Source organism: Alligator mississippiensis, chromosome 12 (genome assembly GCF_030867095.1).
Source record: "Alligator mississippiensis isolate rAllMis1 chromosome 12, rAllMis1, whole genome shotgun sequence".
NCBI classification, from domain to species: Eukaryota; Metazoa; Chordata; order Crocodylia; family Alligatoridae; genus Alligator; species Alligator mississippiensis.
The window spans coordinates 49,675,994-49,690,040 of record NC_081835.1 but is presented as its reverse complement, the minus strand read 5'-3'; the positions used below and the strand labels follow the sequence as shown (position 1 = coordinate 49,690,040).

The 14,047-nt window shown below is 46.9% G+C and overlaps 1 protein-coding gene across 3 annotated transcripts in view; it reads right to left on the bottom strand.

The window, feature by feature from the left end:
* NSMF (NMDA receptor synaptonuclear signaling and neuronal migration factor) overlaps nt 1-14,047 on the bottom strand; it is a 66,386-nt gene that overhangs the window by 20,806 nt on the left and 31,533 nt on the right. For 2 of the 3 annotated variants that reach the window (XM_019475955.2, XM_059715486.1), the window contains 5 exons: nt 12,261-12,336; nt 9,182-9,250; nt 4,482-4,534; nt 2,590-2,679; nt 1,033-1,154 (listed from right to left, as the gene is read on the bottom strand). In XM_019475955.2, the coding sequence (XP_019331500.1) occupies nt 1,033-1,154; nt 2,590-2,679; nt 4,482-4,534; nt 9,182-9,250; nt 12,261-12,336 (410 nt within the window). The remainder of the gene's footprint in view (nt 1-1,032; nt 1,155-2,589; nt 2,680-4,481; nt 4,535-9,181; nt 9,251-12,260; nt 12,337-14,047) is intronic. The other variant, XM_019475957.2, reaches the window with a different exon arrangement.

The following is a 14,047-nucleotide window of genomic DNA, read 5'->3' as shown; positions in this document are numbered from 1 at the left end:
AGCAGCTGCACGTCACCAAACCTCCCCGCTCCCAACCTGCTCTTCTGCATCCCTGCTATATCAAGGGAGCTGAGCGTGTTATAGCTGAGCAAGCCAAGCATGGGCAACAATAGAGGGAGCAAGTCAGCTGCACCTGGCAAATGTTTACCAAGTGCCTGGAGCACAGCTGAAGCATCAGCCCAGTCACCAAGCTGAGCGGGGGCACTGGTGGGACTCACCAGCAGAGTGGGAGAACGCAGTTAATTTCCTGCCTGTCACGGGCCATTTGTGGCATCAGCAGGCATGAATGTGAAGGGACAAAATGTCAGTATGATCTTTGCCGCTACTGCGTTTGTAATAAAATGAATTCTGTTGTCAGCCAAAGCGCGTCTCACTGCATCACGGCTCTGCTAGCACAGCTCCATTCTCTCCTCATTTACACCATGATTTCAAGTAAGAGGAAGATCAGGCTCCACTGATCTGTCTCCTCGACAAAATGCTGCTGACATGATAAACTGTAACTGCAGTTATAAAATAGAAAAGCGGGCTTCTTCACCTCCAACGCCACATGCAGGGGGGAAATCTACCTGCATTGCTGTGGGGATGCTACGGAAAGAATACAGGGAAGGAATATAAAGAAAGGGCAACCTCCATTAGCCTCCACAGTCCATATCTCAGCAATCTGAAGACAGTACCCAAGCAAGGACCAGTCCAGATGAGGCACTGGTCATGGCTTAGCAATCTTACTGCCCCAGAAGCCACCTCTGTTCAACTGTCGAGCTCACAATCTGCATTCTGTGCTCGATGTTTGCATGGTCAATGGGAGTTTGCCTGAGTGGGTACATCCTCCCCCGGATGCAGCACTGATGCAGTAGAAGGCCACAGTGACCCTGTCTGTGCTCTGAGGATGTGCGGGGGTGACTGAGGGGTCTACTCTTCACCTGTTTGTGTCCTCAGAGCAGCAACGGTGGAAAAAAAGATGAGTTAGTCACAGAACAGGTAAAGATGTGTGGTGGGGAGGTAGACTTGAGGGTGGAGGGGAAGAGCCTTTACCATTATTTTTGGTGGAACAAAGTCCTCTCCATCACATGCCGCTGCTTCAAGCTCCTTCTCTGCTTCCCAGTTCAAGTCAAATTCATCCTCCAGAGCACAGCAGGAGTCCTGGAGATCATGGCCTGCCAGGAGACAGCATTAGAGGAGCGTTACAATGGACACCAAGCCACTGGGCTCCTTGCTTTCTCCAGCTCTGGAGAGGGTGACTAAGTTGTTAACTGTGTCAAGTGCTATTAGACGTGCAGCCTTCACCCACAAATCAAGCCAAAAGGGTCACCAGTGGTTCCAGAGCTCCACACCTGACCTTCAAAGCTGACTGATGTTTAAGCAGACAGATAATCTAGGGAAGAACAATTAAGCACACAGCCACCTTGTTTCAAAGTGTGATGGTAGCACTTTCCAGTTATTTAGTCACTCCTGGGTACTCAGTATTAAACACCTCTCAGATCCACAGAGAACAGCTTGTCATGGAAGAGATGATGGGGTCTGAAATGGGTGAGCTGCAGGGGGTTGTGGGGAATGTGGCTCACTAGGATTAGAACTTACTGGCAGGTGAAATGAAGGCACAGGACTATTAGGACCTGCTAACCTGTTATGTCCCATCCCTTTCCAGCCATTCAGAAGACAAACCCAGAGAACTCTGGCCTCACAGAAAGAACTGGTGCTGCACCAGAAGCGATGTGGCGTGAGGACTGGTACACAAAGCACTGCAGCTCAACAATGTCTGGCCAGGATTTGCTACCTTGCCTGACTGATGCTTCATGGAGAAAAATGCACTTCAAAATAACTGAGCAAGAGGAGCTAGCCATGGAATGAAGGGTTCCCTGAAGTCAGCGATTCGTGTATGAGAACTAAGCAAGACAAGCCCCACTCTGTGCACTTCGAGAATCCAGGGTCAGTGGTCAGTGCTGGATCTCATGCTAGGCACAGAGAAGAACACACACTATTTATGTGCATCTTCCTATTAGTCTCTAGGTTATCTAAGGGCAGGGGAGAAATTTAGGCTGTCATGGAACAATCGGGTCATGTTTTGGACCTTCCTTCTCCCCCACTCACAATACTGTGCCCATTAGGCTTATAAAGACTTGATTCTTGGCTTATTTACAGGGTGTTAGGCTAACCTTTTCAGTTTAAATAATTTAAAGCATAATGCAGCCCTCACTGGAGCCTGGGAAACGTTGATAATAGCTCCTGGGCCCTTGTGTAACAGTGCACAATGAAGAGCCCCAGCATGGCCCTACTGTGATTGATGTACCCCTTGAAGTCCTGACAGACCGTGTGTGTTAAGTCAGTGCAGTGCACTTAGTTCCATGGGATAAAAGAAGGGGTGACAAGTCTATAGAGGCATATGGAAGCTATTTTGCTGGGCAATCATTCTGCAACTACAGGGTAACACAAGGTTAGAATGCATGTGCATGTATGATGTGTTATCTGCTTAGCTCTGGGAAAGCTAAAGGGAGACAGAAGACACTGACAAGTCACACCAATGAGATTCCAATCAATGCCTCAGCAGGCAGCTTTGGCCATGGAAGGAAGCTCAAAAGACTCAAAACTCACTTTCTCGAGAGTCATGGAAGGAATCAGCTTTGACAGGAGTCGGGTCGCTCCAGGACCTGCTGAAGCTTCTCTCACGCCGTTCAGCAAATGCTAGGATAAAACCAAACCAGGATATTAACAGATTCTAAAGCCACTGTCACTGCCACTGTCAGCAACACAACACACCCAGTAGGTTCCCATCAAAGCTAAATATTGCTGAAACTCCCTCACATAGGTGGTCTTCCACTTGACAAGCATGAGTCTGCCCCACATGATAAAAAAGGGTACATCTTCTACCTCGCTGCCAGCAGTGGTGCCCATTTTCAGGCACAACTGCTATGTTGGCAAGTGTTGGATCCTGCCAAGGAACAAGAAAGTGAGCTCTGGTTAGAGCTGGGGCTCCCAAGGCTTTTGGGTTCCCAGCTCTGGCAGAGAACCTGGAAACTCTGGCAAGTCCAGATGCATTGCAGACCCCTACGACACGGTCTTTGGCCCTGGGACAGTCCATCCGGTTTGCCCAAGCACTGCAGACCCAGAACTCCCAAGTTATCAACCCACTCGGCAGGTCTGCCACATAGCTTCAGTCCTTGCCAATACAGGTCCCTGGTCTTGGGGCTCACTGCCAGAAACACAGGAATCCAGGATTGTGGATTCCTGCCTTCAATTTGGTGAAAGCATAACAAGTTCAAAAGTTTTCCAACAAAACATTTCAGGCTCAACAAAATGGCATTTCCCAACAGTTCATTTAATCAAAAAACTCATCAGCTCCAATCCTGGGTGGCTAACACTGCATGGTGACGTGGAACTCACTGCCGCTACCGACTCAGGGAAACCTGCATTAACTCGAGTGGTCGAGTCAGGTCATTTCAGCAGTGGAGGACCAACGTTCTAACCCCAGTTCCTCCAAAAATGTATGGAGAGGTATCCAGGAATGAGGTCTTTTGTTGGATGCACAGGGATTCAGTGAGAAGCTGCACCAGGAGAATCTGAGAAACACCTTGTCCTTTGCTGCATTTTGTACCCAAATGTGGGGTGCACCCCCAATGGGTATGTGAAGGAGTACCTGAGCCAAACATCCACAGAGAGGACATGAAGGACTAGCTGGGAGTACGGATGAGAGGTACATACTAACTGCTCAGTTGTTTTGTAGCCTCACATTTCATTTGCAAATAAAAGCTGCTAGTTATAGGTATGAAGCAAACCCTGAAAACATGACCCGAATGTTACCAGTACAGGGAGGTCTGCCTGAGCCTGCAGACAGCCTGGAACAACAGCCCCAAGAGGAGGTGAACCTTGTAAAGCTTGAGTGGAAACTTACTCAGATGTCAATGAGGGCACTTCAAAAGGCAACATGCCCAAAGGGTATAAGAAAGGAGAGGCAGTATGAGAAATGCATGCTCAACTCAGAGCAGTGATTCATTCTGAGCAGACCTTAAATTATAAATGTCAGGGGGGTGTTAATGGTGTGAGCTTGAGCTCTCAGACTTCCCAGCTGCTGGAATCTGAAGGCAAGCAGCAATGGCAGAGCTAGACAGGAGGCAGGGAACAGGGTGAGAGATGTAGTGAAAGAGAATGAAAATACTGTGTAATTCCAGAGGGCGTCCCAGCCTCATGCTCCATCAGCTTTCACCCTTTGACACGACTGACACCCAATATCCCATCAGCATTCCCCCTATGACAGGGGTGGGCAATATGCGGCCCGGGGGCCAGATGCGGCCCACCAGTCCATTCTACCCGGTCTGCGAGGCCCCTAAAAAATTTAGAAAATTAATATTTAACTGCCCTGGGCTGCCTGTTACGCAGCCCTTGATGGCTTGCCAAAACTCAGTAAGTGGCCCTCTGCCCAAAATAATTGCCTGCCCCTGCCTAGGACCTCCACCTCACACAGCCAGGCCTTACGGGTTCTCACTTACTTTGTGCTTTCACCCGTCGGCTCCCGACCATGCGCAAATGCTTCCGAAAGTTCCTGGGGGAAAAAAAGCAAAAGCAAACCTCTAATAAGAACTGTGTTAAGCAACAATCAGGCCCAAGAAGGAACAGCAAGTTGGTGGAGGTAGAATAGGAAGATCCTTTCCTTCCTTCCAGGCATTTATATCCAGAGGCACAAAGCTCAGCAAAACTCCCGGAGCAACTCTAGCTGCATTTGGTCAGCAGCAGGGGCAGGGGGTATTTGCCAACTAGGGGATGTGGCTGTGTTTGAACTTCTGGTGGGCTGCAGTGCCGGTGTCACTGTGCTCCTGTTTATCAACCATCCTCATTCATCTTCCTTTGATTTGTTGCTTCGACTCTACTTCCATCTTATGGCAGCCAAAGAGACTACTGCCTGCTGAACTGGCTACTCATCCCGTCCTTATGGAGAGCAGATGCAACCACTCACTTCCTCCTCTGCCACAGACGTTGCCATACAAATGTGGAGATGCTTCTGGCCCCTGCCATGCTTGCGCTACATGCCTGCACCGTGCTCACAGCTCTGCCCATTTCTAGAGCATAGTCTTAGACACTGCTATTGTTCATGTTTGCTGATGTTATTGACTTAGCAACTAGCAGGAAGGATCCTGTCCTGGTCCCTACAGGAAAAGGCTAGAAGAGATCACACCAGTCTTTTCCACTGTTGGCTTCCACTGGCCAGTGAAACAGGAATGCTCCCCAGAAGCAAGTGTTTTACCAATCTGACTAACAGTGCCTCTGAACATGTACCTTCCTCCCTGGGATCCAAATGGAGGGACTGGCAAGTATACAGGGACAGTATCTACCCACAGAGGGATCTGTTAGGATCTTAATATCTGGCTACTATCCCCCATACTCAATTCTGTACAAAACAGACTCTGCCTGTCAGCAGCTCTGCCCAAGACAGGGCCAAATACAGATAGGAGTCCTTTCCAGCCCTCTCTGAGTGTTGGTTACATCAACTCCAGGCTTCTTGAGGTTGATGTGGACTCATGCAGGCTCACAGCCACTTGCCAAGACAGCACCTATCCAGTCTTTCAATGCTTGACCCAAAGAAGTCCAAGAGATGGAGCATCTTATCCACAGAAAGGGAGGCATGAGGATGGACAATAGGGAGGACTGTATCAAAAAATGCTTCCGTTTGACTTCACTTTGATCCTCAGTTAAATTAGAGCAGCCCATCTCTGCAGTGCAAGCTCCCCCTCAGACCCTGCTCTCACACCAATGATTATAAGAGATACCTGCACCTGGATTCCTCATGAAGCTGATGCTTCCCTCTGCTGGGTATTTCCTTACAACACTGAACAGGGGTACCAAAGTTTGCTCACTTATAAGGAGCAGTCTCACCACACTAACAATCACAGAGAAGCTGAGTAAATTATCCCTGGTGAAGTTCTGTGGTCCCATAGGTAGACTACTTCCAAAAAACCCTGCTATCCCACTTGGACCTAGCTACGGTATCTCTACATCGCACAACCACATCCAGTGTAGACATGGAAATCATTGTTCAGATCCAGCTATTTGAAATGAAAAAGTACAAGCAAACAGTCAAAGTGGGGCTGAGAATCCCTCTAAAACAAACTAATCTCTAGGCTTGCACAATTTATGACATTTGACAGAACTTCACCAGAATGCCGTAATATTCACTGTATTCTCCATAGTGCATAAAACAAGTGGCACCTTTAGACAAGCATCCTATTCCCAGTTTTGACCTAAACTTGGTGTTTTATAAACCCACACTGCATTTGACCTGTGCAGTGTTCTGTATGAAGTGTGTGTGGAGGTAGAAGGGGTCCTTTCTGGCGGTCTACGTGATCACTGGCTAATGCCCTGAGGTGTGAAGTCTCATTGCAAGTTTAACTTAAGCAAAGCAATTTTCTAGGAAAACAGGGATATGCCTCAGAGGGAACTCAGCAAAAGGCAACCCGCAACTCTACAATGTTATTATGCAAACATCTGCACTCCCCTAACTCCTATCAGAAACACTCAGTGCTAATCTTAACTGCCCAGGCCACTGCAATCAACTTGGGACTTCAGCCATGTGTTTATAACAAAACCTTTCCTTGTCATATGTTCTGTTCTTCATAGATTGGCCTCCTGCAAAGGAGATGGTCTGTGCAGTGGGAGAGTGCATTTTCCCTGTGCTGAAAACTACAAAGAGAGCTTGGCTTGTCTCCAGAGGGAGAGTTTTGGGCAGCTCTCAAGATACAGTATCCATGCACTGCTAAGAACAGCACTGATAGGATCTCAGTAGAGCTCAGTCAGTCCCCAGCTGCTGGAAGGAAGGTTTCTGCAGGGCAAAACCCATGGAGAGAGGGAAAGAGTAAAAGGATTCCTTCTCCTGCTTCTTTTACCTGACCCTCTAATAAGAAACACTCTTGAAGGAAGTTGTCATTAGACTGACTAGCCTCTGCACCTCCTCTGCATCCAAAGACCATTTGGCTCCGTTTCACGAGTGCTGGTTCCAGACTGGGTCACTGCACGCTTCCTGTCTCTTGCAGCTGTACTGCTCTAGCATCTGCTGTCTGCCCTTACTCATAAGCAGCAGCTGAAGAACCAAAGAAAGTGGGGGGGAGGTGTAGCCCCTGAGGGCACAAACCCTCAGAGGAATGGAAATCACAGAAGTGACAAGTTTGGGAAGAGCACTGTGATGACCCACATACTCCTTGCCAATGGGGGCAGGGCTTGGGGTAAATCACCAGCAACTGAGAGATGCCTGCACCCACCAAGCACAATGCGATTAAATGTTTTAATTTGCCACAATCTCTCAATCCACCAAAATCCAGCAAACATCAGTTGGGTTAAAAATAGAAAGAAATAGCTACTCATTCTTCCTCTTTGCAAATACCCTTTCTACTGCTGAACAGGCACTAACTTGCCACCCTAGCTCGTGCTGCCACTGCACCATCTCCAGAGTACCCATCACATCCCAAAGATGCTTGAGGCAGAACCAGCCCAAGCCCGGGTACCATTTCTGACCCTGCACAGCTTGCAGGTCTATCTAGACTGATGAATTCCCACTCTGAACAGCATCATGTTTAATCTCTTGAAGAGAGATTGGTGAGATTAGGAAAATCATTAGAAGATATCAGAATCTCAGAAAGACCACAGTAGCACCTCCTGTCTGCCTGGACCACTATGCTCCAATCCCAGCTCTCAACTGTGCGACTGTCACAGATCCATTCATTCACCTGCAGCATCTTGCTGAAGGACTCTCAGTCCCAGAGCTCCACTTTCCAAGGTGAGAGTCAGGGCCAGGGAGCATGCTCAGCAACAAAGCAATGTTTTCCCCCCATGCATCTAATGTGTATGGTCAGCACCATCACATTGCTGAATGCCCAGGCCTCTTTCTCAAAATAGAAAGGGCCTGAGATGAAGAGGAGACGAAGATGTCTCATGTATTGGGGGAAGAGACTTCACCACTCACTACTTGACCCCTTAAGTGCAAGGCAGCCAGCAGTTAGCCTGGGATATAGAAAGCCACAGAAAACCATTGGGTCCCCCTGCCTGCAGCTGCCTTACTAAAGAATCCACTTTATATTCATTATGACCAAATCCTACCACAAGAGATAATGCAAACAGGTGTACACCCTTGTCCTGCCCTGATCCCCTCCATCAGAGGTAAGGGGACATGCAGCATGCTCACATGAGGGATAGTGTTACTCTGTCCTATATTTACACTCCAACCTAACCATTCAGGGCAGGACATAGGAGGACTTGGGCGGATATCTATGGCAAGTGCCAGCGCCAAAGCTGCCCCGCTGTGTGAACACTGTCCAGCCTGTCTTCTCTAACACAGACTTATCTCCTAGATAACCCTGAGCTGTCACTTTCTTTTTAAAGAGACACTGTCTAGCCATTTATAGGACTGTAATTTTAGTTCCTGTTTTTCTCCATTGTAGATAAGAACAAATACCTTGGACAACGGAGATACCTTCCCCACTGTTACCTTTTTCCCCTTCTGTTGTAGAAATACTGATTTTCTCTTTCTCCTCCTTTGAACAGAACTGTTTTTAACCAGTGTCACAAACATACTGTCTTATCTTGCTCACCCAGCTACGAAAAAATATACTGAGTTTCTGAAGTTAGAACAGTTCTGATTACAGTGCTGGCTAAATTGTGGAACCTGTGAAGCCAGCACAGAGAATATGAGACCATGTTGGGGGGGTTCGCTCCTCAGTGATGGAATGAAAGATTTGATAATAGATCTTTACAAGCCAGAGATACTATACTAATACTGAATTTAGGCCTGGACGTCTAGAAATGCAAGTGTAAATGTGAACAGTGTGCGCACAAATTATCAGTTAAACATTTACCTAGCCATCAGCATACACGATTACTGAAATAATAGATTTAGTTACAGCAACTGCATCTGCAAAGTCATGCATCTGCATTTTACACATCTGGGCCTTAAGCTCTTGTGCACGTTGCTTTGAAGCTTAAGATGCTTGACAGTGTCTCTTTAAGAAGGCAGAGACTGGCTAGCTTGCGTAAGGTAGCGTCATTCACCTGCAGATTGTCTGCATGGCCTTTGCTAGCATCCCCGGTGAACAGCAACGTGAACGATGGGCAACCATGTTCAACGCCATCGTGCGTCACTGAGGACACCCAAAAGGCCCATGCAACACCAGGCAAGGTTATGGCAGTGCGAGAAAACGGGCCCTACCTCTGAATAACAGCTGCAGAATCATTTTCTCGTTTCCGTCTCTTCCTCTCTGCGTAGCCCCTGAACGCCCTGGGAAACCATTTTAAGCCATTAACCAACTACACAGCTTTGAACTGGAGACAACATGAAACACAGAGACAGGAGAGAGAACGCTCTCACTAGACAAGAGAGAGAGAAAGAGAGAAAGGAGCCACCCTCACAACAAAAACAAGCTGGCTCTGAAAAAGAGAGGCTGAGGCCACACACAACGTTACGTGTCACGGGCAAGGGACGGGATGGGGTAGCAAACCACTGTGCACTGTTTCTTTACAGCTGCTGTAGGAAGGCAGATAGATAACTGCTCCTGGAGCAAGTACAGGTGGCCAGAATATGGCTCCCAGAATGAATGATGGTATCTGCTCCAGGTGTAGACCCTGGAGACTACAGGTTCAGCGTGCAATTCCTCTGTTTGACTGGATCAAGTTGAAGATAAGCATGCTGGGAGCTGTAGTCTCCATGTTGAAAATGAGCACGGCTGTAGTCTGTTCCTCATATACATACTAGGTGCAGTAATCAATCCTTTGGCAAGCTGACTGCGCAGCCCTTGAATCAGAAAAGCCCTAGTGAACACTGAGGTGAGGGAAGGGTTTTGGCTGGGACACCGACAAACAGGGAAACAGAAAATGAAGGCTGTACTTACGAGATGCTAGAAATCCCAGGAGATGCAGAGAAAGGAAAAGAGAAGAGACGCTCATTAGTGCACTACCCTTGCCAGGCCTTCTGTGTTGCACGTATCTTCATTACAGAGGAGCAAATATTTCTTATGGAGTGGAAGACAATGTCCCATTCAAATTATCTCCATGTCAGGTCTTTATTATGAAACTTTTACCTATGTGGTGATGCTTCCTTTAGACAGAGCGCCAGCATGTGGCCTACACATAACTCAAGTCCCACTTTAGCCCACTTGCAGATTTACTTCTGCAAGTAATACCAGCATGTGGCCCGCTAGGCTACAATGGGATTTAAGTTTGCCCAGACAACTCCACCTCAAAGTGACTAAGTCCCATAAACTGAGCCTAGAGCATCCGTTGTCTGCAGAAAAAAGGAAGCTGGCAGCCCTCTGAATCTCTCAGACTACAAGAGCAGAAGATGTGGATTTACATCTATCCTTGGAAAGAGAGGCTAGGGGTTCACAGAGATCTCCATAGGCTTTCCAGGGATTTAAGAAGCAGAGTTAAAGATAGCTCTGTTTCCTTCGGCTCTTACGCAGAAAGTCTCCCAAAGACATCATTCCTCACACCAAGCTGGCTAATATCCAGACTCTAGCTGCTCCATTTTTAGGAGTCCATTTTGATTTTCAACAGGTCTAATCCCATATCCATGCCTGGAATATGGTCTGGTGATAAATCCTTCACATGACAAGGGTGACAAAATGTAGAGAACAGCAGAGGGCATTCCCTGAGGCCAGAGGTAGAGGGCTGTTTTGCCTGGCTGTTTTGTGGGCTTTTGGTTTAGTAAATTAAATCTGTGAAACACAGCTCAGTGCAAGGATTTGTTACCAACAGCGCTCTCTCACAGCAAAACAAAACTGTGTTAAATCATCCTTTAAGACATTTCACCTAGGTCTTTACGTAGATCTCTCTGCCTGGCTGGCAGGCTATCTAAATTATTATTTACAGTGCCAGCCTGTCTTTGGAAGCCACATGTGATGGCAGGTGGCACTAGTGAGTGTCACACACTGCCTTCTTATCTGTAAGAAGGGTTCACTAAGGAGGAAGAGGGCAAAGGGGTATATAAGGAGAGCACCATAGCAAGGACACAGACAGAGAATGCAGATGCTCTCAATGTGATCACACTACTCCCCTCAGCACGAGTCTGGCCAACAGGTTGTGCCATGAATGCATGGACAGTTCTAGTTAAATGGCTTCATTGAGGACAGGCTTCCTCTCCAGATGTTCATGTGTGGCCAGGTGATGCTGACTGCCAGCTGAGGTGGTAGATGTAAACTGTTCTCCGATACAGACCTCTCTCACTTCTCTGCAACTAGCTTCTCCTGTGCCGTTCTTGCCATGAAAGAGTAGCACTCTTATATTTCTAATTTGGCTTCAGGGTTAACCCAGGAAAAACTTTTGACTTCTTTTCAGAGCTGCCCCCACCCTTCAGTACAGAGGCATAGGAAGGATCAGGGAGGACGACAGAGGGAGAAGGTCAGGTTGGGAAGGGAGCAGTAAGGAGAAGCAGGGGAGAGGGTGACAGCAGAGACAGAGCAGGTCTGTGCCAAGGGGAAGGGAGCAGGACAGAATAAGGTGGAAGGGAAAAACGCATTAGACTGGGGAAGGTGCTCCCTCAGTTTCCCTCCCATCACAAGTCATTAGTTTGAGAAGATGGTTGTAATTTAGGTCCAGTAAGAAACAATTCAGGGATTTCATTAAGCAGGCAAGAAAATGTTTTGCAACAAGTGGACTAAGGCCTCAAAATGAGACATTCCCACTCTATACAGACCCCTGGGAACAGTTTCCTCTCAGGGTATCTGAGTCATGGTGCAGGTGAAAGGAAATGAGGCGGTTCCTAATTCAGATGCAACCTTTCTTCTCTGAGCATTTTAGTCTGATTTGCTCTTTCAACTGCAAGATCCAGGCTGAGGACATGGGGTGCAGAGCCTTCTACAACAGTGATGAGAGTACAACTTTCCTGGTTTCATGCCTCACCTGAAGTGGCAGCTACAACAGAAGCAAATCTAAAGTGCCTGGCTGATATTCCTGTAGAAGCAGTCACATACCTACAAGCCAGGACACTGTGCCCAACAGACAGAGCGCAAAAGGAGTCAGAAAGCTGATCAAGAAAGAAGTTAATAAAGAGACAGACTGAATGAGTCTGAATCAGCAAGGACAAATGAATGAGTGAAGAATGAGTCTGAATCAGTGAATGAGAAAATGAAGAAGCAATTAAGCAAATGAAGGAGTTAAGGACCAGAACTGCCCTCACCCTATACCACGAAGCTTGATTGCCAAAGACTTTGAAACCCTAAGATGCAATCATGTGTGGACCACACACTAAGCATAAGAAAAGTGGTGGGAACTGCAGCAGAAGTTTCACTTACGCTTGCATAGTTGTAGTAGCAGTTTGAAAACTGAAAAGGTTCTCTTTGGGGAACCAGGTCCGTATGGGGACATCATCTGGAAGGAGAAAGAGCAAAACCTGAGCATTCAGCAGACAAACAGAGATCAGATGATTCTAGCTGGTGATGGTAACAACTTACCAAGACAGCCAGTCTCTTAGCACCCATCCTCAACAGTCAAACCCCATTTGGAGGCAGTGAGTTTCTGTCCATTCATAGGAAAGAATCACCCACCTCAGCTTTCTCTGCTTACTCATTTTTTCAACATCAACATCTGTTACCTTACACTTTCTGTAAGATGGGAGACCAGCTGTGTTTGAACTATACGCATGGCCATAGACTGTGCTAGATCTTTTCAGGTGTGTCTGCCTTATATAGTACTAGCCTGGAGAGAGACAGTGCCATCTGAGAGAAGGGTATTTTGAGACAGGAAAGTTACAGGGAAAAATTATCAGCATTAGGGATATGAGAGAGTGATTTGTGCGGAGCAGGACTGCTGGGATGAAATTCCAAACACTGATGGATTATAAGGCTCAGAAAACCCCCCCAGGGCATATTAGTCCTGAACAGATTAGTTTATATCCTAACAGGGACTCTCTACTGTAACCTCTCCAGTAAAAAATCACCAGCCACTGGGTAAGAAAACATTTATACTAGTAGCATGGAGCTAGAGCCTCAGGAGTTGAGGACACTGGGTCTTCAACTCTGTCCATCCCAAATTCCATGAATACCTTGTATAGCAACCTTGCCAGACATTATTGCTCCTGTATCTTACTTCACAAATTAGTGTTTCAAGAACATTAGCTTCATCTACCAACACTGTCGTGACTGTGCTGCTACCAAGAACAATCAACCCAACTTTCAGCTTCATGAGCATAATTACCATATGTGGCCACAAAAACTGCACATGCATTTTGAATGCCCCTGCAATTCATTGTGGGTGTGACCATTAATAATCAGACATCTTGCCATCTGCTCCGCAAGCACAAATAGATAGCCATCTAGCTACCATATAGATCATTAAGTAGATAGACTGCAGATAAGGTACCAATCTAGTCATGCCAGTTCATTGCAAGCATGAAAAATGTGGCTGCAAACTGTGCTTTTCATCAGTCTACATACATTAGTGTTCCATGAACAATTAATTAGAAAGCCATGATAATTGATTTCCCTTTCTCAGCTAATCAAATACATCAAGACCTGCGTGTAGAAACTTTTAGGAAATCTCTTTTTAAATATAAAGTTGTTTTCAAACATACCAAGTGCCTAGTCCTTATTACAATGCAATTACATCTGCAAACAGGAAATGATTGGCAAATGGAGCACAGATCTTCAGCAGTGTATCTCAATTTGAAAGCCTTGAACCCTCAGCAATCAATCGGTGGGGGGAAGGTCTGAATTTTGTTTTATACCATGATTACATAAAGACCCCCTAGGCCACAGGGGCAGCCAACCTGCAGCTCCAGAGCCGCATGCGGTTCTTCAGAAGTTAATATGCATCTCCTTGAATCTTTGCACCAACACATGACGTGACATAACAGCTATGGCAGCTGGTCACCATGTGCTTGTGCAAAGATTCAAGGAGACCCATATTAACTTCAGAAGAGCTGCATGCGGCTCCAGAGCCACAGGTTGGCCAGTGGCCACCCCTGTCTTAGGGATAGATACCGCAGAGGACTGATGGATGGTGACCTTTGGAGCTGTTCAGTTCCAGGTCACTGGTTCAAATTCATGACAGGAAAATTATGAGCAGCAATCAACACTACCTG